We start from the raw sequence: 27,506 nt of genomic DNA on the forward strand, positions 1-27,506 counted from the left end.
CCAGGGTAGTATTGCATCGGAATATATGTGCCAAGTCTAGACTTTGCATGTTTTGTCGAATGATAAAAAGGCACACTGAATGCCCGCATCGACCGTTTCATCATCCATGCATTTCAGTCTTGGCAACTGGGTGGCTCGCATCGGAGCAAGAGCTAGAGCATACGAGCGCAAGTCACATTCAGGAAACCAGCAATTCAGCGACAATTGTCACGGCAGAGCGAGTGCCGCGTATACAGGGTCTTCCTAAAGGGGAGAAAGGCGTCGCGGTTAATGCATGCAAATGCGGATAGCCCCCTCGACTATGCATAGCAATGGATTGAAGGCGTGCAAGGGGTCTTGGTGATGGAAGCACTTCAACAGTCATCTCGGAGGAAAACCTGGCAATGCTCGTGGGAAGCGCAGAATAAGGTGGCCTGGCTGCCAGGTAAGTGTTGCGGAGAGGCGCGACTCGATTATGCTGATTCAAACCTAAATCTTATCAGCTGTCATGCACAGTGGGTATCAGTGGTATACTACAATGAATCGGAAAGAACCATTCAACATATTGTCACGGGGATACACGACGTGATTGCATTCGTAACCTATGGGACAGAGATCTACAAGGCCAAGCGAGCAGCAGACTTGAACTGAAGTATGGCGAAGTATATCAGCACGTGCGCAAAGAAAAGACAGGGAGGTGGTCACCATACCGGAATGATTTGGGCCTTGTCTAGGTCCCATACATCAGACTTGGTGTAGATATCATTCTTCACCAACTCCTCGACCTCCTCCTTGCTCTCGGCGACGTAAATCATAACACTGCCCTTAAAGGAGACGGAGTCATCTGGTTTCGGGTGTTGGTCGAGCATGGCTCCTATCGGTATTCCATTCATTTAGCCGATGTTAAGGTTTGGGAGGATGATTTGCTTGGGACATACCACCCAGGACAACCTTGCCGGACTCAACAAGAGGCGTGACATTTGCAAGATGTTGTCTGATTCATGTTCAGCTCTGCGCCAGCGGCAAGCAATTGAAGATGTCAATCTTACGCGCGCACTTCCAGTCTTCTGGCCAAGGCGTCGGGCTTGTCCGGGAGGATGCAAAGAAACTCGTTCTTGGCCGACATTGTGCTGGACAGTTGAGTCAAGATAGTATAGCAAGAGCAGCAGCAGCAGCAGCAGCAGCAGTAGTAGTAGTAGTAGTAGTAGTAGTAGTAGTAGTAGTAGTAGTAGTGTTGACAGGGGGGGGACGAAGAGGCGGGGGAGTGGCGGCTTTCAAGTTGATAGAGAAAGTACGGATAGAAGAAACAGATGACGATGGCCGAGGGGAAAGCGAAAGCGGAGGGCGGGGAGGTTTAGGTAGTTAAGTGGGTGGTGGGCGGGGAGACGGAGCTCAGGGCGCAAGTCTTAACCGGTTTTAGTGTCACTGTGATTTAGTCTTTCCCCCCATGTCTCACAGCTGTCTTGAAGCTGTGATCACCTTTGAAGCGGGGCTCATGCTTATCGAATGGTAATTTACCCTCAGGGTTTAGCCAAGTTACATGGCATCATAGCAGATTATTATTGCTCGAACTACTCTACTCTGTACGACATATGTACATGGACATGGAGATCAGAGACTGTGCCTAGCCTGGTTCCTATGTGCGTTTCCTACTTGATGACACTCGGCCGCTCTAATCCAGTAATGGAGACAGAGCGTAGAGTGCAATGCGCATCGGCATACACAATCAAACATGCCTGGTGCGCAGAGAGTACCAGCCGCTGGGCGAGAAGATGCTCGTCACTGGCATCTTACCCGCAAGAAAGAACATAGCAAGCCATAATCAGAGCTCAGTCAACCGGCGCTCTATGGGTGTTCTCCAATATACCTAAACACTGTCCCTGTAGCGCCAACAAACCCAGACATAACCCTGGATCGCAAAGACAAAAAAAGAAAGAAACATAGAAAGAAGAATTACCGGAGTTGTGAGAGATATCCGTCTCAGTGTCCGTAGCATGCATTCAGGCAAATAGAACAGATGCAAAGGGAAGGTAAAAAGAAAAGAACACAAGGGTTAAAATAAAAAAAGACGTAATAGGTGAGCCTCCACATAGATGACCATCATAACAGCTCAGATGTACACAGGAAAAAGGGGGTATTTCGAGTTTTGGTAACAAGGAATGAAGATGGTCGCTTCACTCAAACTGCATGAAAGATAGGATCAACCCGTAAATGCAGTTAATAGGCTTTGCGGCCCCCAAGGTTACCACCCTTCTCTTCGGTATCGATATGCCAGACGACATAGTTGGGTAGTCCGTAGACGCCGTATCCAGCACGCTTTGCCATGCGGGCGAATCCTTCGGTTTCGGCCTGGTTCTCGAAGGCGTAGGCAGGGAAGTTGATACCAGACCGATGAACATCAGCCTTGACGAGGATGTTGACTCCGCCAATGCCGTCCAGCTCAACTTCCTCATCCTTGTTGTTCCTCCAGTCACCCATGCCAACGAGGTATTGTCGGCCAGTATCATACTCCTTGTAACCCTCGGCCAAAACAGTATCCGGATCAAGCGTCTCGCGAAGACGACGTCCCTTGTCGGATTCGATCCACGAGTTGTAGTCAACTGCGAGAGTCAGCAAACAGAGTCAATATGTTGATTTGTTGATATGGTACATACAGCGACCTTCAATATCGCGGCCATCCCTGTAGCGGTGGAACCAGATGTCTGCGATTATGGTTAGTACGAAACTTTTAAGGTACATGTCTGAAGGTGTTTACATACTGGGCACGAGAATGTCTCTGTCGTGAGCGACAAAGTCCTCAATGATACTGGGGGGGCTGTCAGAAATGTCGACATCTCGCCAATAGACCCATGAGTGGTCAGGCTTGAGAGCAGAATAGAGTAGGTAGTTCCGAGCTCTGCCGATAGCCTTGCGGCGCGGTCCCTGAGCAGCAAATGAATGCCTGTCTTCGACATTCATCTGGAAATCGCTATGGAAATCCTTCTCCACAATGGTAGCACTGCGGAAAGCGATTTTCTCGTCCGTCTGAGACTGAATACGAGCCAGTTCTGCGGTAAGAACAGCCATGGTGTCATCCTTGCTATCGCCAACGAGGAATGCCAGATCGATGAGATCGTGGGGGTACGTCAACTTGTAGAGAAGGTCGAAGTAGTTAATCAGATGAGCCGAGGCATCTCTCAGCGGCGTCAGGATGAGTACTCGCTCAGCGTTCGCGACGGCCTGTTGGGTTGATTTTATAGGGTTGAGATCGACGTGATTGATGTTGGATGAGTTTACTTCGTAAGCATCGTGGTGGTTAAAGACCACAGGGGTCTGAAGATGTGCGTTCCATTCGACCATTTCATTGATGGACATATCCATTGGCGATTTCGGAGGGCCGTAGCAATAGAAACTGCATGCAGTCGTCGACGTTAACTCCTTCTGTGTCTCCGACTCACGATAGGGGATCGTTGTAACGCGACCTGCGCGATTGATGAGAGAGGGGCTCACCTTTGCATTTCTGAAGCCGACCTGCTGATACCACGCCAAAGAAGGACCATTAAGCCAGTCACGGCCAGTGATACTAGGAATCTAGTTCTCGTGACCATAAACAGGACAGCCCGCCATGGGGGCAGCCTGGCTTTGGCCGACTTCCACGTTACACCACCCTTGGGGAGCAACATGTTTGTAAAGGAGAAAAGGTCGCTGAAATTGAACGTGAGCCAAGCCGTGGTTTGCCTCGCTTGACTGATTTGGAAACCGCCGACGCTCACAACAGGCGACGATTTCTCGTGGATTACCTATCGTGAAGACACAAATCCAAGGAGGCCGTTGAATCGCTCTCCGATCGACGAGATGACAGGCGAACGAAGGGAAGAGAGAGATTATTCCCGGGACAAGGAAGAGAGAACTTGACGTAAGCCCCGATCGAAAATCAACTTCCAAGCCAGGTACAAGCCCGATGGGTTGACGTGGACAGGTCAGAGTTGATGATGCGATACGGAGAAGGGGGGGGGAACCTGCGATCGCCCGGGGAAGGAAAAGGGTAGTAAGGGAACTCGACTCAAGGGCTGGCTGCGGTAGAGCGCGGAACCGAAACCGAGCAATGGGAGATTGAACTTGAAACGAACGTAGGCGTGAGCCGGACAGAAGATAGATTCGAACAAAAACAAAAGCCCTGCTAATCCTCGACAATTAAATGCCAGTGTCGCAAGCCCAAAAGGAAATTCGGGAACGGTCGTCGAAAGGGAAGATGGTCCAGTTTGACAGCGAGGGATTAGAAGAAGATTCGACCCGCCCGATGGCCCAGCCAGAGTCCAGTTGGCCGCTACCGGATTGGTCCATTGCTTTTAATAGGGTACCTGACTAACAATATCTTACTCATCAGCATAACCATGAATAATTCGCCTCAACCCCATTCCACCCGTGACCCTCTGTCTCTACTCTCTAGAATTCTACTTTGTCAGGGGCTTTCAAAAAAGATTTGCTCCTCTGCTGCCAGTCACTGCTCATTCTATGATACTAACTCGTGAGTGACCTCCGTCAGGCATTTCTCATTGGGTTTTCTCTCAGATTGGTTTCACTCATAACCGATTTGAAACATATTTAAAACTAATGGGCGAAAACACATCCATGATAAGGAGTCGCAAAAAGTGATCTGAATTGCCGAAAATGACCATGTATGTATATAAATGCTTCCAAACTCAGTAAATCACAAGATGGTTCCCAAATGTGTTCCGTTCACGCCAGAAATGAAGCCCGCAAATGATACCCCTTATAGCCTCTCCCGATATAGACAATATAAACAATGGAGGAACTTGTACAAACTCCATGAGAAATCCCATGCTCATGCTCCCCGGACGACCTTTTCTTTTGATGTACACCACAATTCTCGAAACCAGCTGACACCGGACCAAACGAAGACCCGTTCAAGTGGATCCCGTACTCGACAAAGCAATAAATAAATCAAAATGCAGCAAAGCTCTGATGTGGCAAGTGTATGTCGATGAAGAACGCTCCCGCTATGCTAGAAAGAAACACAGTTGAAATGGGTGGTGACAGATTTGCGACTGCAGTATGTACCAGTCTCTATTTGCAATTCAAAATTTGACCGTTAAGTGCGGCGCTCGCAGCTATTCATTGACTCGGCGCGCTCAGGTTGATCAGGGCGACGGGTTGAGCGATGGGCGTCGTGATGCCGGTACCGAGTAAGATGCCTGAGTGAACATCGGCGATGAGGGGCCTGTGACGGGGGGAGTGTTACTCGGGTAAGAGTGGCCAAATGACTGCGTTGCTGCAGCGGGAATGTGCTCCAACCGAGACTCGGAGCCATTGACAGCAATCTCATCACAGAATACTCTCAAGCCAGGGAGCATGTTTCGTGGCTTGAGCTCTGCTGGATTTGGCATCGGCTGAGTGGTCATGTGCTCGCTCTTGGAGGTGCGGAACATGTGCTCATATGTCTTCAGCTGAAACTCAAGCGTCTGATTGCGCTCCTCCAGCATCTGATTCTCTTGCTTCAGGGTCTTGACTTGTTGCTGAAGGCTCTGATTCTGTTGCTGTAGGTGGGACACTGTTTGCTGCAACTGCATGCAACGGAACTGGGTCTGCAGCTTTTTCGTAACGTGGCGCGGCATCTCATTCTCCTGGTGGATCATATGAATAATGATCACAAGCATGAAGTCGATGAGAAATATGGCGGCCTGCACAATATGCTCTTTCGATTCCGGGAGACTCTTGGATGGATTCCAACCTGCTCGCTCAAGGAAGAAATCGTGGAGGCGACTGTCGAGTTCGCGGTGCAACTGGCTGAGGTTCTTGCGGCGGTTACCCTCAGCAATTCTGTGCTTCTCCCTCTGTTCGTCCGAGTCCGCCGTAATCATGTTTCCCTTACGCTTACGGCCACACAGTTGCTGCAATGGTGGCTTGCGGTTGATGTGCTTCGGCATGATCAGGCTCACGATTTCATTGAGAGAGAGCTCCTGGTGCCACTCAAGAACTTTCTGCGATGGCAAAGGCTCCGGCCAGGAGCTATCAGCGGAGGTCGCCGGGGATGGAGGTGCCACCATGTGCTCCGCCGATGGCCAAGGTGATCTGACAGGGAAAGTTTCGTGTGACGTAGGCGGACTAGGAGCAAAGATGTTGGAATTGAAGGGGTTGAAAGGTCCCCGGGGTAAGGGCTCCACCCGTGGTAGTGGTGGTAGACGGCGGTCGTCGCTCATGTCTGCGGTACTTGAGGCACTAGAGATGGTGCGCATGCCGCTATGCAGCCGAGAGCTGTCAGCTCTGCGTTTGGAGGCAAGGACACAGGAAGGGGACTCACGATGGAGAGCGTCGGGAGATGTCGTCAGACATTCAGTCGAAGGTTTTCGCTGAGGAGGAGACAAAGGAGGGCGTCTCTTGCAGTTGGGGATGCTGTATGTCTGAGGCGGATGCGTCTAGACTGGGGAATGTCTCTGATATGTACGTCTGCACCTTCGCGGGATGTCTGAGAGTAATTTCAACGACGAGGGGCAAGCACAGATGGCATATATATAGTCTCCAGACTGCCTTTCAAGGGGGATAGATGAGTGACTAAAGACGGAGTGGCGAATGAATTGTAATGCTAGAAAACAATATTGTGATCAAGGGGAAGGGTTGCTATGGACAGCTGAGAAACACTGAGAATATTCAATTGGAACCACGAGGTATGGAAGATATATTCGAGGAACACTGTGCTTTCCAGGGATACGGGAGGCTTCCGCTGCATGATTTATATTGCAGGAAGTGAACGAGGAGACAGGAGGGGGAATTGATGAATCCAATGAAGGAGGTGGGGGGGGGGAGGAAGAGCGAGCGCGGAAAGGCGCCATTGTGGTGGCGCTCAGACGTACAGTTGAGCTGGCAATGAACTGCATCAGATGGAGAAGAAGGAGATCCGAAGGTTAGGCAAGATGGGAGGGTCCATTTCTGTGTGGGCGTGTGTGTGGGAGTGTGTATGTGTGTATGTGTGTATGTGTGTGTATGTGTAAAAAGTGAAGATGAATAGCACTGCAAGCTGTAGTTGAGAGGAAGGATGTATCAACAACTCCATCCCAGAGTGGCACTGTACTTCATTGGTACCGGCACCACCGCCGCCAGGCCGGGCCCCCTCAGGCCTCCATAACCAGTGGTTACAGGGCTTGTACTTTTCCTAGTCTGAGTTAAATGGATTAGCTCGATCTGCGACTTCCTCAAGAAGGAAACGGGGCTACCGTCGATTACTTACAGCTTCCCTCCCGGGCGTTGTTTGATGTTATTTTTACTTCTGGGGAAATATTTCCTTTTTTTTTTCCCTACTTCTATTTTTCAGATTTTGCTTTTTTCTTTATCGTTTTTATATTTTTTTGGGGGGGGGGGGAGGGGGTTTATTTCTTTTCTATTTTTCTCTTCGATTTTCCCTAAAGCAAAGAGTCGCTTTTGACCTCTCGCAACTATACACAAGATCCCCCCAATTTGGTGCAGGTCTTCCACGGTATACTAGATCATCACAATGACCACGGTGTAAATTCTTGGTTGGCATTGTCATGGTGGTTGAGTTCGTGCATCCAGACTCTCCCCGACGTCCTTCGGGCCAGGAACAATGAAGCCTATCTGACCTTGTGGCTCCATTTGGTCCCATTCGGGATCTCCTGCTCTTTCTTCATCGTCCTCTTCTCCATGAGGACACGCGGGGAAGCACCAAGAAGATTCCGGCAAAGTTCGACAGCTCGAGCTAGTGACTTTTTTGGATCATTCGGGTCCCGGACTGGGTCCTCTGGGTCCTCTGGGTCCTCTGGGTCCTCTTTGGGGCAGATATCTCTATCACAAATTGGCACAGACGCGAGGCAGCACCGGATCGACGAATCAACGTGCCATGATCCCGATGCCCAAGAGAGTCGAATGAGGATCGAAGACCCTTGATTTGTCACCACTACAGCGGTTTTCGATCTACACGGGGCGAAAAGGTATCGACTCCCCTTGCATTGCAGCCATCAATAGTTTGCTCGGGCCAATGGCCATGGTCCATTCGGGGAGTGTTGAGAGCGACGCCTCGACCCAGACGGCGGTGCATCCATGAATTGATAGTGTCCAGGTGGGAAACGTTCCTATTGTTTGTACAAGCGCAATCTAGTGACTGTATGGAGGTACGAACCGAGTCTCTGACGCTTATCTATCTTGTAGGTGCCCGAGCAGACAGCCTTTGCGGGGTACAGTAAGAAGCACAGGTCTCTCTGAGGGCTATACCTATAAGGAACGATCAGCCATTATTGCAGGGGGAGCACTCAGCCAAGGTACCAACGACGAAACGCAGATCGGATCAGACATCCGGAACTTTTGGCTGGATGGCTTATCGTCTCCTTGATACCTCATCCCATATACCGTATTCGAGCGCTCCAGATCCTATATACAGTATAGGAACAGGCGCAGTACTGCGCTGAGATGCGACCCTAAGAAGGCGAGGACTCCAGAGTCCCACAGTCTGATTATTGCTCACGACAATGAGATCATTGTATCGAGAGTACAAAAGTACCAATAAAGGGACCAAAGCCCTAGAATCAGTATGTACTATACATAAACATCCGACGCGCAGACGATGGAAGGATCCCCAAAGCAGATCATCACTTCGGCAGGAGGAGATCAGTACTTGATAGCACGAAGCAAGGACTCGAGGGAAGATGCAAAAAGTACGTGAGACAGGTTCTGCGAGGAGGCCATGGATTTAGCGTCATGCCAGGGAAGTCCCGAAGCGATGACGCCCACCACGATGTCATTTCTCTGCTTTGGTCTATGTTTCCAACCTGAGAGATAACAGGGTTAAAAGTTGCAGTCATTGGTTATCGATTGAGGCTAGAACAAGACCGTTATCGCTGCTGTTGATGCCTTGCGTTGCTCCGAGTCCGTCGTCGTCGTTGCTGTCGTTGGTGTAGTATACTTTTGCGAAGAATAACAATAACAATGGGTACTGTGATTGAGCTCCAGGCCCAGCGCCTTGAACAGTCATCTACTGTACTACCGAATTGGGAAACGCAGCAGGTGGACAGGATCAGTAAGTTTGGTTTGATGTGAAAGGCCGAATGGGCCCGACTCAAGGGGGTCCAAACTCAACCTACAGTACTATGTACGTACAGTGCTATGTATGTCCTGTACTAGGTAATGTAGCCCGCGGGACAGAATTGGATCGTCGACAGCCGAGGAAGGGCCCATCCGACTGGGTCTCTGGCTAATCCCAGCGACCGGGATGGGACTGGCGGGCTGTCAAGCGTGGCTTCTGGACTTAATCGCCCGCCACTGTTTGGTTATACTTTGTATGATGGGAATATTTGGAATCTATTATCTATTCAACCACCAGTCAACCCAGAGCACTACACCCAGAGCAACCCCAACAACAACCACAACCACACCAATAATGAGCCCTCAAAAGCGATGTTCACGACTCTGCTGTCAAGAGGGAGCAAGATTCCACATTCCATGTAATGACTCCAGAACTATCCAAAAACGGGAGAAAAAACCCAGCATCCGAATCTAAATAAGCCCCGTACAGTACCTACCTACCTACCTACAGTAAGTACGGTAGGTAGGTAGATAATTGTAGGCAGGGGGTAAAATGGACCTCAAACGTAGGGGGACCACCCGATCAGATCTGTCATATTTTGAGAGTCCCCGGATCTGAGATTTGCACCTCCTGAGGTGAAGAAAATAATGGGTCTTCCGGCGCCCTAACTCTTCCCTAGGTGTGGTAGCCCCACGTTGTTGAGGCGACTGACTGGAGGAAGAGGAGACGATCGTTATACTCGTCACTATTATCGTTCCACCGTCATCATATTTACTACTAACTACTGTATATGAGAGGGTAGTAACGAGGCTATTGATGGTCATCCATGACTGAATGTGTTCGTGTTCATATTGCCAGTGACATACTGAATAAGTCTCCTCCCACATGGTCTTTTCCCTTCCCGTCCCGTCATACGCCCTCCGTCCGTCCCCAGAGGGCCGGGAAGTGAGGAGCAGCCGCTATGCCAAAACAGGCTATCCTCCCTACGGCCTAGTCTAGAGCTTTGCTTCCTCATGACACTGAACGTTATTCCAAGATACTATCCCTCGGTTCCGCAAACAAGGAATTGCCAGCGGCCTTGCTAGACACTCGTCGTCGGCTACCACCGTTTGAAAAGTTCAAGTCCAAATATCAACTATCAAGCCTGAAATATATTAATCTGCTCCCCTCTACCCCCGGAGGAACCCGACTGGCACTGAACGAGCGCTGTGGAGGCTAGAAAGTACGCATTCTCCATAACATGATGAGTTGGCAATACACATATCCACTTGCGGGCAAGGGATCATGAAACACTGAGCGCGATCCTCGAGAGACCCTAGCCCCCTGTTTGATCAGAGATACCTTGCACGCTGTGGATGCCAGGCACGAACTCATTTGTGGTCTACAGAGTTTCCTCCCGTCCAAATGATTGCATGCAGACTTCCATACATGGCTTGGATATTTGATGGCGCTCACGGGCCCCATGGATGAATCTTCAGCCAGGAATATTGTCCGGGGGCTGGTGCTGGTGGTGCTGATGGTGCTAGCAAGTCCTTCTCTACCTAACCGTCTGTGTCGACAAGATTCTCGCTTATTCTCCGATATATCGTGGTCTCGAATCATCGATCCCTACCAATCTATTGATTCTTGCCAGGGATTCCCGGCAGCGAGACCCAAGAATCACGACCAAACGAATCCCGGGGAGGGGGGCTGAATTGAACCTTAATGCGGCTCCTGGATGAGATCTACCAGAGGACACGGACACAGTGCTGCCTCCTTGAGTAATGAAGGCCATCATTTGACTTTGCCTGTCAGACGAAAGACAGCCACTTTGACATGATAGTCCTCTGAATTAACGTGGGTGGCAGCCGATCCTATCATTGGGCCCAAGGAGGAGAACGAGAGAACAGGAAAAGAAGGTTAGGTTCGATTTGACTGCGGATTTGCGCTACACAGCATTTCCTTTTCCTTTTCCTTTTAGCGGGTCCTCAATAGGACGCCAGTTACTCATAAATCATACCTCATAACTAATTTACTAAGCTGACCTACTTAACCTAATTAACTGATTACTCTTTTTTTTTTTTTTTTTTTGGTCAAATGGAGATTGAACTCCCAAGAAATTGGCTTGATACTGGTCACAAAGGCTACACAAGCGTAAAACTCAACCAAAAAGACTTGCCATCATCTAAGGAAGGTTGTCTGACTTATCGGGCAGTCTGCCCTAAGATAACGGTCTCCTGGAAGGGGCAAAAAAAAACACCAAAAACCAAAAACAAAACAAAGCACACCAGCCACCACTAATCATCTCAGCTAGTCTGGGCGTGATGTATCACAAACCAAAAGCACCACTTCTCCTCCCCCTCTCCTCCCCGCTGAGACCCCCCTTCCCATCCCCTCTTCGTCCGCCATCAATGCGTTGTCCGAACCCGGAAATCCACTCTAGTCTAGTCTACCTGTCGACTCGCCTACGGCACCATCCCTGGCTCTACCGGTTTCCCCTCAACGGACCCGTTTGGGCCCCACGCCACCCCGGTGGCTTTCTACAGTAGTACTACAGTAGTACGTACGCGACCCTCAATATACTTACATGCCTAGTCTCATGGTCAAACATATAACTTTAATCCCCATCCACACATGAGCCACGTCCGTCATGGAGCGGGTAATGACCAGGGTTGTCCCGGCGTGCCACTATGCAAGATCACCTCATGTATCAGATTTTGGATGCAGTTCGCCACTCCCTCCTTCCACCTTCATTCAGTCTCCAGCTCATGGGGCTGAGATGAGATGAGCTGGCTGGCTGGATGGATGGATGGTCTAGCCGGGGCTGGCACGAAGCTCAACTCACATTATCCCCCCTTCGCAGGTGAGAGGGTGAGGTCCCATTCTCAATCCCCGAAACGAGGCATCGCGATCAGATATCCGATCAAAGGCGAGACCAAAGGTCGGGTGATGTGGTGTCGCCGCCGCCGGCAAGGCTATGACGACTCGTGCCATGTTTCAGGTTCACAAAGGGAGTAGGTAGGATTCTTCAGTGATTCTATGGTTCCATCGGATCTCGGTAGAACTCTCTCTCGATAGAATGAACCCTCGAATGGCCCATGGCGCCATGCACCATCCCCCAATCTCCTGCCGGACTGTCCGAATCCGTCTCTGGACACTTTGCCCTTCCGGCAACAACCACCTTGCCTCATCATCTCTACCTTGCCTAATTATTGCACGCTGCTTCTGGGCCCAGTGCGAAGTGGCCTTCGGTATAAGCTGGCTGAATCCTTGCCAGTCTGGCTTTGCGTTCCAGGCAGGCCCTACCCGGGGAAGGGGGAGTCGAGATGATGGACCCGCGATGAGGCCTGGCGAAGTGTCGTCCTCTCTACAGCCTCTGACAGGTTAAGAAGCTTCAGGCATGCGCAATTGACATGCAAGACATCATCAGCCGTCAGTTCTCCATACAGGGCTACCGTGTATCTATCATATGTGGCCCAAGGACTCTGTAACCAGACAAGAACGAACATCATCATCATCAGCCCTCCATCTCACGGGATCCACCCTAGACGCATTCCAAATAGCCTTTCTATTATTACCACCGACCCCGTGTCAATCCGATCAGCAGGCAGAAAACCATCTCAAATGAAGTAAAATCGTCGGGGATCCTCGAATTTGCACCCCCCGGAAAGAGCCTCCCACCTGACCGAAGCCCGAGGTCGGGCGAGCCCCGAGTTAAACCTACTGCACTGTACATTGGTTAGTTACATTAGTACTAGGTACTACTAAGTACGAAGTAAACCTCTCAACTCGAGGCTCGCACGGGCCCTCGATCCTCCCTTCCCTTTAGTTTACTTCACCTCAGAATCTAGGGGATGCAAGACAAAGGGAGTCTATCAGAACTGCGAATCCCCACATAGGCAGGCAGCGGGCCGCAGGATTCGAAACATCCTTGCTCTTTTTTGTTCTCCCCTCGCGACTCCGTATTTAAAGTTGAAACCATTTGCCGACGGATTCGCGTTCACATACCAGATTCAGAGAATGGCATGGCATGGCATCTGCGGTACCGTGCGGTGGCCGTGCGGTGGGAACTTTCGGCGCAAAGTACAGTCAGTCCAATTCAATGTGAAGAAAAGATGCGTTGCTTTGTGTTCATCCCCAGGTTCCAATCAGTCGACTAGGTATCCTCCTCCGAGAATTCCCGGCCAATCAAGCCGAAGCAAATCTATTGACCCCATCCTGCCCTAGCTGGCTTCCAGGTTCTCTCCAGGCTGGGCTGTCCTAGGTATACAGAGTACAGTGGCTACGTGAGCAACACAAGAGGACTGACTCAGTCTCGGACTAACATGCCATAGAGATCTCCGCTCAGTGTAGTGTAACCTTCCCTATGGCCCAGTTACGCAGCTCTTGTCTCTAGCTATCCCACTTCCCTCGTCTTCGCATGACTGATCAACACTCTGGGGACTTCCACTAGGGAAAGATCCATGACCGCGTCTCGAGCAGCCTGATTGTGGTGTGCCGTCTCGGGACACGTCGTTTTTACGGCATTCTCCGCTGTCACGACGTTTGTGTATACTCGCGGTGTCTGTGCAGGAGTTTTTGGTTTATGGCGCGCTTTGGAGTGTTGATGCGCAGCCCTCGGCGGCTAAGTCTGTATCGACTCACAGTCGCGCTGGAGTCTGAACGCGCCCGCCAAAATGGGGGCATTGCATGAGCTCCAGCTTTCATTCCCCAAGCTGAAACCCCCATGGCTGCGTGCTCTTCGCATGCCAAACGACACATAATGCGGCTATCCGCTCTGTCAAAGTGGGCTCAAATGGCAACAAAGGAAGTCCAGTCCCTCCTCTGCCACCTCATTCACCATCAACTGAAACAAACCACCACTGGTTCAATGGAGGCTGCTCTTTGACGGCTGTGATTCGAAACAAAGACAAGCATCGCTCTGCTGTAATTGTTCCCGAAATAGTACGAGATGTCTTTTTTTTTTTTCTTTCTCCCCGCTCTACCCAGCAGCCTCAATCAGAACAAACCGTCTGCACAATGGCTAAGTCGAGCCTGTTGATGTGCGACTGCCGGATAAAAGCTCTCAAGGCGTCAGTATGTCTACACCGTTCTACTTTCACGCTCTGGCAATCTGTTGTCGTTTTCACTCGATCGAACTAGTTTGAACCGGACGAGGTTGAATTTCCTGGCTTACTCTGATCTCTCTTTGCTTTGTTCATCTCTCTCTTTGGGTCGTCGCTGGCGTTTCGCTTTCCTTTCGAGATGGCGGTGAAATCAGCGAGTTGGGTCAGCCCGGATGAGCCCCTCAAGCATGAAAAGTCTAGTGATGACCATTCCGATGACGAGGGCTCAATTGATGAGGGCTCGGGCGACGAGGGCTCAGATGGCGAGGGAGAACTTGTCACACTTGAGCTTCCCAAGGTGGATGGTGCCGACTATGGAGACGAGGAGCTCGAAGCCGAACTCACCAAGCTCGGGCGGTTTGAACGTTCGAGCTATGCCATCCGCCGTCCACGAATGTTCATTCCGGTCCGGGACCATGAAGTCTTCTCGGTCACGGAACAGCCTCTCGCTGGCACGAGGCTGTTCCATAAGTATCGGGTCGGACGGACGACTTTCCGAATCCTGATCGGCACCGAACCACCGCCGGGCCCGTCCGACCAGACGAACACGCTGGGATACCAACTGCTCCGGAGAGATAGGGCGGCAGCCGGGTTGTTCCTCCTGAGCAGTCTTCTGCCGGCATTGTGCCAGCCGTTCTTCAAGGCGTATGCGGACTGGACCGGCGACGATCTCGAGAGTCATCTCCTGCGTTCCGAAATCCACTTGCAGTTGGCGACCAACAAGGACGGACTGCCCACGGTCATCAACCTCACTCCGCCGGGCCATCTGCCCGCCTTCACGGTTCGTCAGGGCCCGGGATATGACAACACCCCCTGGCCGGACCTAAGCATTCCAGCCGGCTTTCCCCGCTATGAACTCGCGGCAGCCACAGTGGTGGAGACAATATTCCCGGATTGGGTATACAAGGTTGAGATCAACGGCACGCCGCTCATTTACAAGAGAGGGAAATGGCGGAAGTGGCTCACACGTGAGGCTACCATGCTTCGGGAATTGGAGGGGTGTTCCCTTCGTATACCCAAGCTGGCTGGCTTCATCGGGTTGGACAGCCAGGGTCCAGGGGTTCTGATATCGTTCATCCCCCACGAGACCACTCTGTGGGATGTTCGGAACAACATGCAGACGACGGATCTCGCTGTGCGCCACAAGTGGTTCGACCAAATTCAGGGAACTGTCATGGTGCTTCACCAGAGGGGTATGACCTGGGGAGATGTCAAGCCAGACAACGTCCTGATTGACAGCAACCGGGACGCTTGGATCATCGATCTAGAGGGAGGTGCTACGAAGGGCTACGTGCCCCTAGAGCTGACGGGAACAGTAGCAGGTGATCTTGTGGGGTTGAAGGCGATCCGTGAATTCTTGTGCTTGCCGGACTGAAGAATAGATGGCTGGCTATGAATGATCAGAGGCTTGGAGCCCTGTGATGGTGTACCTAGTGAATCCCTGATCAGTTTGTTTGTTTCCTTCAGAATGTGACTACATGTTTTATTTACCTGGCTTTTCGAATGGCTGGTGCGCACACCGATTTCCCACTCTTTGCTCCCGTTTGTTCCGCTCTTTCTTTTCACATCGCTGGTGCTACGACGGACGGCTCCAGACCGCTGACCTGTACTGTTCCATGACTGAGTCAGTTACTATCTGTCTGATGAGTGCCCAGCCAGGTCACCAATCTAGTTTGTTTTTCTCCCCCTCCCCGTTTGTCTCCCCTCCGTGCAGAATGCCGAAAACAAACAAAGCATGAGTCTTGTAGTTCAATCCAGCCATCAGCCACACGCTGCGTCATCGATGGTTTAGGGTGGGGGGGGAGGTGAAAGAAAGATCTAGCCTTTTGTCAGACGAGCTCCGGAAGCCTCTTCCACAGCCGGCGTTGCTTTCAAAAAAGGGCCTGATATCTGTTGGAGACCACCGTCATATTATCCCGCCATTCACTTCTCCCCTCTCCAGATAGCCCATCCTTACAACTCGACCATTGCCTCCCCCTTTGATCCCCGCTGCTTTTCGAACTAACACCCTTCACGGGGGCCCATCAATCACCACGAACGCCCCCAATCCACCATGGCCCAGAGCAGAGCCCCATCGTCAGAGATTCCCGAGGCACGGTGCGGCAAACATCCCTTGCGGTACGAGGAGATCATGCGCCGTGGCACATATGTCAATGCCCAAGGCCAGCTGGTCGATTACAACTACGTTGAAACTCACTATGATTCGGATGGTTTCTGCGCCGTGGAGAACTGCGCCTTCCGGATGTACAGTGGCGTCTGGAGGTGCCATGTCTGCCGTCGAGGCCCCAACACCGAAGGACGCTGTGACAGGAACGTGGTGAGGGATGGCAAAGGCAGAATTTGCAACCATCAGTGCTGCCACCGGTGTCAGGCTTGGGATCCCTAAGCGGACAGCCGGTGATCATTCCGGCGTAGTGGCTTTTTTTTTTTTTTTTTCTTTTTCGTGACTTCTGATCTTGATCATCAGATCAGGTTGGTTCTTTGGATTGTGTATCGAGCCGGACGAAATTGGTCCACGAGCCTGCAAGTGTGCAATAGAGGCCGCGACGCACGTTGTTTCATGGATTCGGAATGGAAGTTCTTCTTTCCTCTTGCAAGAACTCTACTGAAGACAGCGTGAGCCACCAATTGTCTGGGTATAGTTCAACCTCTCCATTGTGAAAGAAAAAGACATGTCATGTGCTGGCGCAGCCGCAGTGGAGGTCCAGAGACATATATATCGGCCATCACACCACTAGATTCCACTTTTCCTCCGAGCTGCCAGTATTGTTCGGACCTTGGACCAGAAAAAAAAAAAAAAAAAAAGAACAACATCTAGGAGAAAAAAAACCCTTTCGTAAGATAAACAGATTCGAATATATAGCCCGCATCAGTTAGGTCTACAAAGCAAGTATAAAGGGAAGCACTGCACCCATGACGGAATAAATACTCCAAGCACAGACACCGATTCACCCGCGCATCTGACACGTCCTTATGTCCACCCACCAAGCAGGCCATGGATACGTCTGCAATGCACAATTCTCTGCAAGTTGCATACTGAGCAGACAAAGGTATTAACCCACCCATCGGATGCGAGAGCCGTGCGCCGTCGGAGGACAACGCACCCTCCCCCTCCGGGCAGACGATCCACTCGCACGATCGCTCAGATGGCATATGCCTGGATAGGTACAAAGGTAGGTTATATGTCATATACTTATCGTCATCTTCACCGGATCAGAGGACTGCATCGGCGGAGAGACGGTCCCATGTAGGCGTCCAACCATATACAGACGATTCAGAGTCGGGGCTGGCCAGACGCCCAGGCAGATACGAATGCAGCTCAATGCATGCTCGATGATTCCGGTGGAGATTTAGGTTTGGCACCACGGTCTTGCGGGCTGCACGAGACTGGGGACTTGGCTTGACTCTTGAGTGTACTGCAGATCAAAACTACTGAAGATAGAAAGACGGGAATTCGATGGGTTCAAATATGGACGATGAATTAATGGAATACAGAAGCAATGCACTAGCATGCAACGAAGCAGCGTAAAACAGCAAAGGAACGTCTATAACACACGTCGAGACCGCTCACTCGGGCGAGTGCCCGGCGGCCAAAGCGGGAACTGTCCACCAACCCGTGACCGTGTCTCAATATTAAGCGGGATAAACACAAAGGTAAAACGATCATTTCTTCGAAGGCAAGCACTGCTCCGCAAATGTTGCTCAACCCAATATTCAAATTATTATCATAAGAACAGCAGAGTACTGGGAATAACGACCAATTGCTCCTCAAGCAACTTTACACACAACGACCATCAAAGGAGTTTAACAAAAGCGGTACACACAAAGAAGCACTATCGGGTGTCCTTTACAAAAGGTACTGGACGAAAGCACCGAAGATGGCAGCGGCACCCATGGCGGGGACGTTGACAATGTTCATGACGGAGGCGCTGTCGGTGGAGGTGGAAGAAGCAGAGCTGGTGCTGCTGGTGGAAGTGGTGGTGCCGGAGGATCCGTCCTTGGTGGTGGGGTGGGAGGTCTGGGTGCACTTGTAGGTACCACGGATGACGTTGCTGCTGTGCAGCTTCTCGAACGTGCTGCAGGTCAGGTTACCGGTGCTCTGGACGTTGAAACCACCCTTGACCTCCTCGAGAGCGGGGAGAGAGACACTGGAAGCAAGTCAGTCTATGCACGTGAGTCTGTCCATGTGTAGGGAACTTACGAGTTGAATTCACCGCTGAAGTCAATGGCACCAGTAACAGTCTCAAGGTCGGGGAAAGAGATCTCCTCGAGCTTGTCGTTACGGGCAATCTGGAAACCACCGTTGACGGTCTTGAGGACGGGCATGCTGATGTTGGCAAGGTCGGAGTTGTCGTCGAAGACGAGATCACCAGTGCTGGTGAGGTTGGCGGCGCTGAAGTTGGAGAAAGTGTTGCCCCAGAAGCCGAGCTGTCCGCTCAGCTCCTTGAGGGAGGGGATAGAGACAGCGCTGACGTTGCGGAAGGTCATGTTGGTGCCACCGGCAAGGTTGGGAAGGATAATCTGGAGAGAGTCCAGGTTACCCGCGAAGTTGATCAGACCAGTGGCGTTGGTCAGGTCGTTGACGTTGACGGTCTTCAAGTTGGTGTTCTCGGTGATATCGAAAGTGCCGACGCTCTTGAGGGAGATACCGTCCAAGCTGGTAAGACCGGTGTTGGTGATCTCGACATCGCCAGCCTCGGAGACACCCTTGGTGAAGTCGAGAGACTGGAGCTCAGGGAGGGCGGTCCAGGAGATGGCACCGACGCTGCTCAAATTGGTCAAGCTGAGGGTGGTCAGGGTGGTCAGACCGTTCAGCTTGAAGGTGTCACCGATCGTGGAAAGGCTGGTGGAGGTGAGCGAGGTAAGGTTGCTGGCGCCATCGCTGGAGAGTCCACCGGTGATCTCGTAGGGACCGTTGATGCTCAGGTCACCAGAGAAGTTCTCGCTGATCTCAACGTCACCGGTGAGCTTCGTGCAAGTGGCGTAGCTGTCGGCATCGCTCTGGCTGGCGATCTTGATGGTGCTGCCGCTGCTACCACAGCCTGATTTCGTGGTCAGTAAGAATTGCAACAGTCACGTCGGCAACCCACGAAGGGATTCACTCACTGGCAGCGAGGGCGACCTGGGCCGCAGCGATGGCGGGAATAGCGTATTTCATGATGGCCATTGTTTCGTGTTCAGTTTAGACTGTTTGAATCCAGAACTCAACGTTAGCCTTGGAAGAACCGCGATGGGGGGATTTTAGAAGCCTGTCTTCCAAGACTGGCTGCAAGAGTCTGACATGCAGTATCGGGCTCACTCGACAGCCGATGCGGGAGCAAGCAGATCTATTTGAGCGATGCAGGAAGAGAGTGGGACAATGAAAACAAACATGTTAACCTACCAATGACTGGAGAGTGGATTTTTGTCAAGTCTGGGCAAGGCGTGGCCCTTTGTAGTCAAGTTAAGCGTAAGAGCTGGAAAGGGGTGGAAGCGAAACAATAAATAAACGAATGGAAGAAGGGAGCTTCAACGAAGGAGAAGCTTTTTTCAGGTTGGTTTTAGCGATTGCCTTCGAGGGAAGGAAAGAATCGGTTTGTTTGGGTGCGGCGGATTAGGCAGGCACTTTCTGATACGGAAGAGAGAAGAGAAGGGAAGAAGAGAAAGGAAGAGAAAGAAGCGAGCGAGTGGGAAGAGGAGAAGAAGGAAGAAAGAAAGAAAGACTGGGATAACAAGAAGGGAAAACCACCAAGAAAGTGGGAAGGAAGACTTTCAGGGAGGACGAGAAAGGAGTCGTGGCCCCGAGGTTTGGTTTGGTTTGGTTTAGTTTAGTTCAGTTTAGTTTAGTTCAGGTGGTGGACCTGAGACCGGGGGGAAAGCCAGAGAGGGGAGAGTGAATCTCCTTGCAACATTACCGGACTGTGTATATACACAGCCAAAACAGTACAGTACACTGTAATTTACTGAGGACTGGAAGTAATTGTATGGGAGTCGACAGACTGAGACTCCGTACTCAGTACCTGAATGAATCGGGCTCGGCTGGGCTAATCAACTTCCTTCCAGTCCAGTTTCCCAGTGGAGACAGCTGGTGAAGTGTCTGTCGAACGTCGATGGTGTGTCCATGGTAACGAAAGTACCGGGAAGGCGGCGGGAAAGAATAATCAACCGGCCACCAGCATGATCCAACCCACAGGAATCCGGTTCTTCTGAATTTCTGACCGGAAATCCGTCTATCCTAGGCCTTCTTAGACTGCTCCATCCTGTAACACTTCACCAATGATCATGCCTGACAACCCTTTCTGATTCGCTCAGCAGCCCCTTCCCCCCCCCCCCCTCCTCCACTCCTCCCCCTTCCCCATCATCATACCAAACAAAATGTCTAATTGTCTCTGCTTCCAAGACAAAAAGATTTGCTGCACTATTTGTAGTGTTTACATGAGTGCTGACTGGTGGTTCATAAGTTCATCCAATGATTCAACACCCTCGCTCTTCGCTGCCCTTTCTACACGGCACCTGGCAGGTAGCACCTACTACGGGGTTGGGAACAGAGTCACCATTGACCCCGACGTCACACATGTCAATTGAATCTGAATTGAATTCTAGAGACAGTACGGATTATTTTACATCGGTACTGCGAGTGACGGGGTAGACTACCTAGACTCTCTCTCTCGCTTGTCAACGATTCGATTGCGACCCATACAGCGGAAATTTGACTGTGCGAAATGAAAATGCCCCCTTCGATGGAATGCAGCCGGCGATGCGTCGCGGGAAATTGGGCTGGGAGCGAGGTAAAATGACGATGATGCACCAGCACAGGCAAGGCAAGTCGATACAAAATTAGCATCTCGCCGCTAGGAGGGGCCAGACCTCTTTTTCATTTACATTGCTTAGGACGCTCCCGCAGGACCTATCTGTTCTACCTGATATGTATTTGACACCCCGTCTGCCCCCCTCTGCTCCCTTCCTCACGCAACCATTTTAATTTCAGATTCTATCATTAGCCAACATTGGTCGATTATTGAGTTGTCCAGGACTGCCGGGGCCTGGATGGCACGTTTCCAAGAATGTTAAAGGCTAAGTGTTGTTATTGAGCCGAGTCGTAGCATAGTGGTCGATCCGAATTTATTGGAATCTGAGGGAGCCCCGCCACTTGCAGACTACGAAAGAGACCGACGCGCGACTCTTGGCTTCTCGCCTGCCGTACGTTGGTATGTGCCTAGCAACGACCACAGCAGCAGGTTGGGGAATTCCACTGTTCACAGCTCAGGAATCAGCCATCATTGTGCCTCATCTTGACAATATTTTCTGAGAAGTCAAGACAACTATTGTTGGGAGCATATAGCTGAGATCTCAGTCTTAGAGATTTCATCATCATCATTCATTGCTTTTCCTCTTCGCCTGCAAACTCAATTTGTATGCGTATCTTGGCTTCAGGTACGGGTGGGTACCAGACCTGAGCGAGAGCGGATAATCAGATGCCCTCCCAGGAAACCTAATAATAAATAAACCCACTGAGTGAGAGTGGGTGGCGAGACAGGCAGCCCATCAAGGGCGGGATTATCACGTGCCGCTATCTTTCATACGTAGCACCACTGTAACTTCCATACCAGTGGTAGTGAGACCCACATCGCCTGGGCAAAGGCTGGAATTGTGAGCATATCTGGTAATACCACTAAGTTGTAACTTACATACCGTACAGGCTATGTACATTTGTCCGGGTGGATAAGCCTTCCGATGGATAGAAGTAAAGTAACTGCCCAAGTGTGCAGCTAAATCGGAGTAGCAGGATGTCATAGGTCCATCGTCGCCGACCTGTGGCGATGACCTGAAACACTCATGAGATGACTCTATCTACGTGCGCTATCAATGGTGTTCAAGCGATACACTTGCATTATCGTCGATACCGACCCTGTAAGGAAGCTGCTGTTGGATGATGAAGTAGTACCACTTTCTTTCTCATAGTAATCATCGCAGGCATTGATGACCCAGCGAGGAGGGGACAAACGCAGGACTAACCGAGCATCTGAGAAATTCCTGGAAATTTGATCGTCATGGTCACTGCCGCTATTGCTTGTTCCTCCTTGATCGGCTTTAGTTCTTCAGCTACTATCAGACCCATCCAAAAAAAAATAAAAAATAAAAAATAAAGAAAAAACTCCACAACTTATCGGTCGCAATAATCAGACCCAACACGGCAATTTAACCACCCTTCTTAAAGTGGCGCAATGCGCCCTTGCGATGCAGAGCAGAGAAACAATGGCAGATATGTTAGGCTCACTAGGGATACTATGTAAGTCCGTCGACATGCTTGTGAAAGTCCAGCAGGAAAAAACATCTAATTTGCATCGAGTCCCATGCAAACCTCGGTGGTAAGTTAGAGTTGTTATTGCTCTGCATGAGGTTCGAGGTGCCGCCGTAATCAAGACGCATCAAGGAAGATAATGTTTACCAGCGAGCACGTTCGCCCTAGCGCCTCGACGACGCGGGTGGCTTGCCCCGGCTAACGACTGTACTAGTAAACTAAGCTAATCCTCGACTCAGTGACAGTAGTGTAGTCTAACTTCTCCTTTTAGCTGATAAGAACAAAGGAACTCCGTGACTATACGGAGTAAATGGCAGCAGTTCTGTGATGTCTTGTCAACAACTGCATCTAGAAATCAGGCGTGAAATATTGCTGTTCTTCTACCGGATACAACCACAATCATGACTGATGCGATGTATACAAACACCCGCTCCGGTGTCTTCAGGGTATCGACGCTCAACGTGCGCCACTGGTAGTCCTGCTCTTACATCGCACTGCGATAGAGAGCACGCTCTTCTTACGCGAGCCAAATGATCAATGGCGGAGATCCTAAGCCTACAACCATTGAGACACGTCTGTCTCTTCTCATGGCGGCGGCCGCATCAGAACACATCCTCATGCCGCCCGTTGCCATGCATGATTCATACTTCAATTGTCCTCATTAGCCGAGAAAAGCTTTCGCTCTCATTTCTAGTCCCTTGTTAATAGAATATCAGGCTCTTCCAAGCGTTCTAGCTGCCTACTAGTTGGTTTTCGGACCCCATTGTAAGTCCTGACCTCGGGACCTCCCTTCATCAAACAGCGACCAACACGGCCGTTCTGGCCCCTAACCTGAACATACTCGGTATCAAAAGCATACCATACCAATGCAGACTGTCCCGTTCTGCCACACAAACAGACATACTGTGAGCAGATGCATGCATCTCGAAAGATGCATGCCATCACCTCCTACCTCCTACCTCCTACAAAGAGTCAGTTGACCTTCTCAGAGTTATACAAGCGACTAAGTGAATGACCCCCACTTTGCTTTGTTTTTTTCGTCTTCTTTTCGTGTGGATGTGCAACTTATACTACGACCATGGTCCGCTCAATCGATGACGCAAGCCTACGCTATCGGTATCGATCGTAACGTTGATGTTTAGATTCCTTACCAATGAGCTCATGGTATCTAGCCCCCCTCCATTGGCTGTCCAACTGTAAACCTGCCCCCTTCCAAGCTGACCCGCCACAGGAACCAATTCCCTGGGCAGGTATGCGCCACCAATTTTCGCCTTCAAACCTCCTCCGTGAGTGGACGCAAAAAAGAATCTCAGCCAGCAAAAGAACAAGAAAAGTGTTTTTCATGTCAGCCACACTCAGTACCAAAACAAATGCTTGAGACATGGCCAATCGGGCCCTTTCCAGCGATTGGGCAACGGGAGTCTTCCGTCCACAGCCAGATTCAAAGTTCCACACTGGAAGAACTCCCATGGAGTTTACATATATGGATATATTGGGTGGTTCCACTGCTGTCGCGATGGAGAACTGCAATCTGTTCATCAATTGTCCATGCTTCTTACTGTACCATCTCGGGTTAGAGCGGCGAGAGGACTATGTATCGTGCTCGAGAGTAGAAGCGGTCGTAAAGGAGGCGGCCATAATGAAAAAGGGGTAATCGGCATAGAAGTTGGAAGGGCTAGGTCTGGCCGTGTGATGTGAGCTGAATTTGGTTCAATGTGGGCAGAACTCCATTGATCACATAGCAATTGACATATCCCGAGGACATTGCGACCGTGGAATGTCTGAACCAGGTTGAATGTCTAGATCCGGAGACAGCATCGAGCTCCAGTAGTTCAGTACGCACGGGGAATATCTTGTGGAATCGACTAGCCAGCCTTTGTTGTAACGATTACTGTAAGTCGACCGATTGACTGGGGCTTGATAGACAGCATTGGAGCAGGAAAGAATTAATTGACTCAGAGAACCAGGTCGTGTACTGCAGAATGCGGGGGAGATGGGAACATCGCAGTTCTCTCCGCGAGTGATGATTCTCGATGGCGAGCATGTATGTTGGAGATGCTCTCGACCCGGCGGCCGAGCTGAGCTTATCGGCGTCCGTTGCTCCCCCTGCACCTCGCGACGTCACTCCGCCAAGAGTAACCACTGCAAAGAGTGGCTGACGGCGTCAGAGAATGTGCATTCGCGCTTTCACTTCATACAAGCATTATTTATAATATACACTACATGAGGCTATGATGGCGTTACGGCGTTCCACTCGTCTGAGCGCACTGCCCACTAGCAAAGTCCCAGTGCTGCAACCAACCACCACTGCACCAGCCAGGAACAGCAGCAGCAAAGCTCAGCCGAGCAACAAGATCTCCAAAGCACGCAAACCATCAGCCAGGGGCAAGAAACCCCCGAAAGCAACGGCTGCAGAGCAGAATGCCCCTCTAAGCTCGACCCCAGCCAAATCTACACCGTCAACCGCCACGGCGACCTCCGACTCGGAGAACATACCAGCAGCGCCTGCTAACATCTGGGACCCCGTGCCTGGTAATAATGATCACAGCGCGAGCACTAGACCTCGTCACACCACCACCCCTCCTCCCCTCGACCGACCCGTCGAACCGCATCGAACTAACGCAACGCTCCTGACCCCGCACGGCTCCTCACTCGTCGCCTACCCTCCCGGAACAGAGAATGAATCGCCCAGCAAGACCGGCCGACCACGACCGACCGCCACGACAGGGACGCTCCTCGAGAAAGCGATAGCGCATCTGATCGCGACGGACCCTCGCCTCGACCCGATCATCAAGGCCCACCCGTGCCCGCTGTTCACCGCGGAGGGGCTGGCGGAAGAGATCGACCCCTTCCGCAGCCTGGTCCAGAGTATCATCGGACAGCAGGTGTCGGGCGCCGCGGCCAAGTCGATCCGCGATAAGTTCGTGGCATTGTTCAACACAGGAAGAAACGGGACGGATGCGCGGGACAGGTTTCCGACGCCCGAGGACATCATCAAGCTGGATATCGAGACGCTGCGGACCGCGGGCCTCTCCCAGCGTAAGGCCGAGTATATTCGGGGGCTGTCGCAGAAGTTCGCGGACGGGGAGCTGAGCGCGCGGATGCTGCTGAACGCCACGGACGAGGAGCTGGTCCAGAAGCTGACGGCCGTGAGGGGCTTGGGCCTCTGGTCCGTGGAGATGTTTGCTTGCTTTGCCTTGAAGCGCATAGACGTCTTCTCGACCGGTGATCTGGGTGTGCAGTACGTCATCGATCTTTCTCGTTGCCTCGCCGTCGATCGTAGTCCGCTAATAGTTCTTCTCTCAGGAGGGGATGCGCCGTGTTTACAGGCAAGGATGTAAGCAAGTTGAAGGGAAAAGGTGGAGGTAAGTTCAAATACATGGCTGAAAAAGATATGCTGGAATTGGCCGCCAAGTACGCTCCGTACAGGTACGTGTTGGACATGCTATGTGGCTGTGGGCGCGCCTCCTCGCTTACACTTATCCTAGGAGCCTCTTCATGTGGTACATGTGGCGCGTGACGGATGTAAATCTCGCCGTGATGAGCTCATAGCTCTGGGAAGAGTAAGTGATGATAGAAAGGCCCTTGGGCTGCATAGTCCACCGATGGGTGCATATGAGACTATAAATCTGTACATAGCCAACGCTATGGGCTAGCTAGCTCCCTAGATGTGACAGAATATCTTGGATAGCAAGGCGAGCATGGCCCGAAGAACCCATGCATTTGGTGTAGAATCCCGAGTTGTCTATTGGATGACGTGTACTATTTCGTTATCTACTGACAATCAAGGCATGGAGTGTCGTAAGAACGGCTACGATCATTGCAAATTGCAAACTGCAAACTGGATTGAAGCATAGCAAAGAACCAAGACAGATGGATTTGTACAGTATCAGTACACGTGGTTGAGCGACATATCAAAAGGTTCGATGAAGCGTTAGCTGGGTGCCAGTGGTGGGTAGCATCTCAGCTGAACCGGACAAGATAAACTCTTTCCCTCATTTCTATCCCGACCGTCCACGATTCCTGACGACGACAGTCTAATTCCGGTAACAAAAGGGCTCGAATTACTGAATCAATTTACCGGCGGACGACGAGGGTGTCGAGATCTTCACGCTCCTTCTTCTCCTTCTCGATCTCGCGGATGATGGGGCTCAGGTACTCAACATCCTGTGGCCATCGTTAGTATATGTGGTCGAATGGTTGGGAATGAGTCTGGAAAGGAAAGAGCGATATAGCCAGTCCATGCATCGTTCTCGAAGCTCCGTCCAGGTGACAAATCCGGCTCACGGGATTGGCCGAGTCTTTTTGCGGAGAACTGAACGGCTTATACTCGGAGGCATGGGATCAGATTCGACTCACCTCCTCGGGCTTGGTCTGCTCAGCAGGGGGGAGAAGGGTGTGAGAGACGGAGCACTGTTTCCGAGCTTCGTTAGTTTGTTGCTTCTTTGTGATATCGGGTCTTCAGTAGGGCGAACCTGGAATGCTCTGCGGATACGGAAGATGCGGTCGTAGGCCTCCTTGGGAGGGAGACGCTTGAGAGCAGTCTGAACAACGTCGCTCTCCTCGGGGATCAGGTCGTCGGCCCTACGCCCGGTCAGTTCATGGTGTCCTTCAAGGAAACGTGAAGGATAATTTGCCCAGGGCAGGCAGCGATGCGGGTCTGAACAGGGTTCACAGAGACTATCATGAGAATATGATGATATACCCTCCGGATTCCTTCGCTGCTGTACACCGGATACATCGAATGCCAGTCTGAGCAGGTTGAATGGCGAGGAGACCTACTTAAGACCAAGTCTTCTGTAGCCGGCGGCGTCGGTGTACCACTGGGCGAGTGGCGTCATCCAGCGCTTGAGCCATGGGCGCTTGACGATGAAGTTGGTGATGGAAGGAGCGGACATTGTGATAGATCCCAGCAGCGGGCGTGAGAAAGTCCAATTGACAAGGTGGTGTGGCGGGGAAGGACTGCGAGATGTCAAGGCAAGGCAAGCTTAGCAGGATGACCCGACGTTGGAGATTGTGCAAAACGGAGGTTCGGCGGGTGAACTTTCCCAAAAACATCCGAATCGGCGCCTGAGGCACTAATAGTTATCCGATTCTGTCCATAATATGTCTCACGTGATAGGCTGCCCGG

General features: G+C 51.3%; 9 protein-coding genes across 9 annotated transcripts; 4 read left to right on the top strand and 5 right to left on the bottom strand.

Annotated features, from left to right (window-relative positions):
• Positions 1 to 253: 253 nt before the first annotated feature.
• BO82DRAFT_352843 (uncharacterized protein) lies at positions 254 to 1,259 on the bottom strand. The gene is made up of 4 exons (XM_025634804.1): positions 1,029 to 1,259; positions 918 to 973; positions 690 to 853; positions 254 to 626 (listed from the first exon to the last, which is right to left on the bottom strand). Exons 1-4 carry the CDS (start codon positions 1,103 to 1,105, stop codon positions 597 to 599), a joined length of 327 nt encoding a protein of 108 aa, XP_025493634.1. The 5' UTR covers positions 1,106 to 1,259; the 3' UTR covers positions 254 to 596.
• Positions 1,260 to 2,087: 828 nt separating this feature from the next.
• BO82DRAFT_40837 (ANP1/MMN9/VAN1 family protein) lies at positions 2,088 to 3,789 on the bottom strand. Its single transcript, XM_025639686.1, has 4 exons — positions 3,469 to 3,789; positions 2,739 to 3,370; positions 2,634 to 2,681; positions 2,088 to 2,579 (listed from the first exon to the last, which is right to left on the bottom strand). The coding sequence occupies exons 1-4, from the start codon at positions 3,639 to 3,641 to the stop codon at positions 2,197 to 2,199; spliced, it is 1,236 nt and encodes a 411-aa protein (XP_025493635.1). The 5' UTR covers positions 3,642 to 3,789; the 3' UTR covers positions 2,088 to 2,196.
• A 1,331-nt stretch (positions 3,790 to 5,120) lies between these two features.
• On the bottom strand, positions 5,121 to 6,312 carry BO82DRAFT_400518 (putative HLH DNA binding domain protein; the record flags this gene model as incomplete). The annotated part of the gene is made up of 2 exons (XM_025639190.1): positions 5,121 to 6,219; positions 6,281 to 6,312. The coding sequence occupies 2 exons, from the start codon at positions 6,310 to 6,312 to the stop codon at positions 5,121 to 5,123; spliced, it is 1,131 nt and encodes a 376-aa protein (XP_025493636.1).
• Positions 6,313 to 10,063: 3,751 nt separating this feature from the next.
• Positions 10,064 to 10,779, top strand: BO82DRAFT_352848 (uncharacterized protein). The gene is made up of 2 exons (XM_025634805.1): positions 10,064 to 10,232; positions 10,398 to 10,779. Exon 2 carries the CDS (start codon positions 10,473 to 10,475, stop codon positions 10,701 to 10,703), a length of 231 nt encoding a protein of 76 aa, XP_025493637.1. The 5' UTR covers positions 10,064 to 10,232; positions 10,398 to 10,472; the 3' UTR covers positions 10,704 to 10,779.
• A 3,213-nt stretch (positions 10,780 to 13,992) lies between these two features.
• On the top strand, positions 13,993 to 15,594 carry BO82DRAFT_40900 (uncharacterized protein). The gene has a single exon (XM_025639713.1). It carries the CDS (start codon positions 14,234 to 14,236, stop codon positions 15,467 to 15,469), a length of 1,236 nt encoding a protein of 411 aa, XP_025493638.1. The 5' UTR covers positions 13,993 to 14,233; the 3' UTR covers positions 15,470 to 15,594.
• A 417-nt stretch (positions 15,595 to 16,011) lies between these two features.
• Positions 16,012 to 16,739, top strand: BO82DRAFT_40902 (uncharacterized protein). The gene has a single exon (XM_025639715.1). The coding sequence runs from the start codon at positions 16,148 to 16,150 to the stop codon at positions 16,478 to 16,480; it is 333 nt and encodes a 110-aa protein (XP_025493639.1). The 5' UTR covers positions 16,012 to 16,147; the 3' UTR covers positions 16,481 to 16,739.
• Positions 16,740 to 17,941: 1,202 nt separating this feature from the next.
• Positions 17,942 to 19,261, bottom strand: ecm33 (GPI-anchored protein Ecm33; the record flags this gene model as incomplete). Its single annotated transcript, XM_025631270.1, has 3 exons — positions 17,942 to 18,242; positions 18,296 to 19,136; positions 19,201 to 19,261. The coding sequence occupies 3 exons, from the start codon at positions 19,259 to 19,261 to the stop codon at positions 17,942 to 17,944; spliced, it is 1,203 nt and encodes a 400-aa protein (XP_025493640.1).
• Positions 19,262 to 24,594: 5,333 nt separating this feature from the next.
• Positions 24,595 to 26,090, top strand: alkA (DNA-3-methyladenine glycosylase II). Its single transcript, XM_025640647.1, has 3 exons — positions 24,595 to 25,616; positions 25,682 to 25,804; positions 25,864 to 26,090. Exons 1-3 carry the CDS (start codon positions 24,607 to 24,609, stop codon positions 25,925 to 25,927), a joined length of 1,197 nt encoding a protein of 398 aa, XP_025493641.1. The 5' UTR covers positions 24,595 to 24,606; the 3' UTR covers positions 25,928 to 26,090.
• Positions 26,091 to 26,452: 362 nt separating this feature from the next.
• On the bottom strand, positions 26,453 to 27,273 carry BO82DRAFT_306590 (ubiquinol--cytochrome-c reductase subunit 7; the record flags this gene model as incomplete). Its single annotated transcript, XM_025632256.1, has 4 exons — positions 26,453 to 26,542; positions 26,735 to 26,788; positions 26,851 to 26,959; positions 27,158 to 27,273. 4 exons carry the CDS (start codon positions 27,271 to 27,273, stop codon positions 26,453 to 26,455), a joined length of 369 nt encoding a protein of 122 aa, XP_025493642.1.
• Positions 27,274 to 27,506: the final 233 nt, after the last annotated feature.

This window comes from Aspergillus uvarum (genome assembly GCF_003184745.1).
Source record: "Aspergillus uvarum CBS 121591 unplaced genomic scaffold BO82scaffold_16, whole genome shotgun sequence".
NCBI classification, from domain to species: domain Eukaryota; kingdom Fungi; phylum Ascomycota; class Eurotiomycetes; order Eurotiales; family Aspergillaceae; genus Aspergillus; species Aspergillus uvarum.

What these genes read in the sequence shown, in the direction of transcription:
- BO82DRAFT_352843 (XM_025634804.1), bottom strand. Translation starts at nt 1,105, where the DNA reads ATGTCGGCCAAGAACGAGTTTCTTTGCATCCTCCCGGACAAGCCCGAC. An exon ending in AGAAGACTGGAAGTGCGCGC is followed by an intron (nt 974 to 1,028) that starts GTAAGATTGACA and finishes AACATGAATCAG; the next exon opens with ACAACATCTTGCAAATGTCA. An exon ending in CGGCAAGGTTGTCCTGGGTG is followed by an intron (nt 854 to 917) that starts GTATGTCCCAAG and finishes GAATACCGATAG; the next exon opens with GAGCCATGCTCGACCAACAC.
- BO82DRAFT_40837 (XM_025639686.1), bottom strand. Translation starts at nt 3,641, where the DNA reads ATGTTGCTCCCCAAGGGTGGTGTAACGTGGAAGTCGGCCAAAGCCAGG. An exon ending in TCGGCTTCAGAAATGCAAAG is followed by an intron (nt 3,371 to 3,468) that starts GTGAGCCCCTCT and finishes GACTGCATGCAG; the next exon opens with TTTCTATTGCTACGGCCCTC. An exon ending in CAGAGACATTCTCGTGCCCA is followed by an intron (nt 2,682 to 2,738) that starts GTATGTAAACAC and finishes CCATAATCGCAG; the next exon opens with ACATCTGGTTCCACCGCTAC.
- BO82DRAFT_352848 (XM_025634805.1), top strand. Translation starts at nt 10,473, where the DNA reads ATGGATGAATCTTCAGCCAGGAATATTGTCCGGGGGCTGGTGCTGGTG.
- BO82DRAFT_40900 (XM_025639713.1), top strand. Translation starts at nt 14,234, where the DNA reads ATGGCGGTGAAATCAGCGAGTTGGGTCAGCCCGGATGAGCCCCTCAAG.
- BO82DRAFT_40902 (XM_025639715.1), top strand. Translation starts at nt 16,148, where the DNA reads ATGGCCCAGAGCAGAGCCCCATCGTCAGAGATTCCCGAGGCACGGTGC.
- alkA (XM_025640647.1), top strand. Translation starts at nt 24,607, where the DNA reads ATGATGGCGTTACGGCGTTCCACTCGTCTGAGCGCACTGCCCACTAGC. An exon ending in ACCGGTGATCTGGGTGTGCA is followed by an intron (nt 25,617 to 25,681) that starts GTACGTCATCGA and finishes TTCTTCTCTCAG; the next exon opens with GAGGGGATGCGCCGTGTTTA. An exon ending in GCCAAGTACGCTCCGTACAG is followed by an intron (nt 25,805 to 25,863) that starts GTACGTGTTGGA and finishes CACTTATCCTAG; the next exon opens with GAGCCTCTTCATGTGGTACA.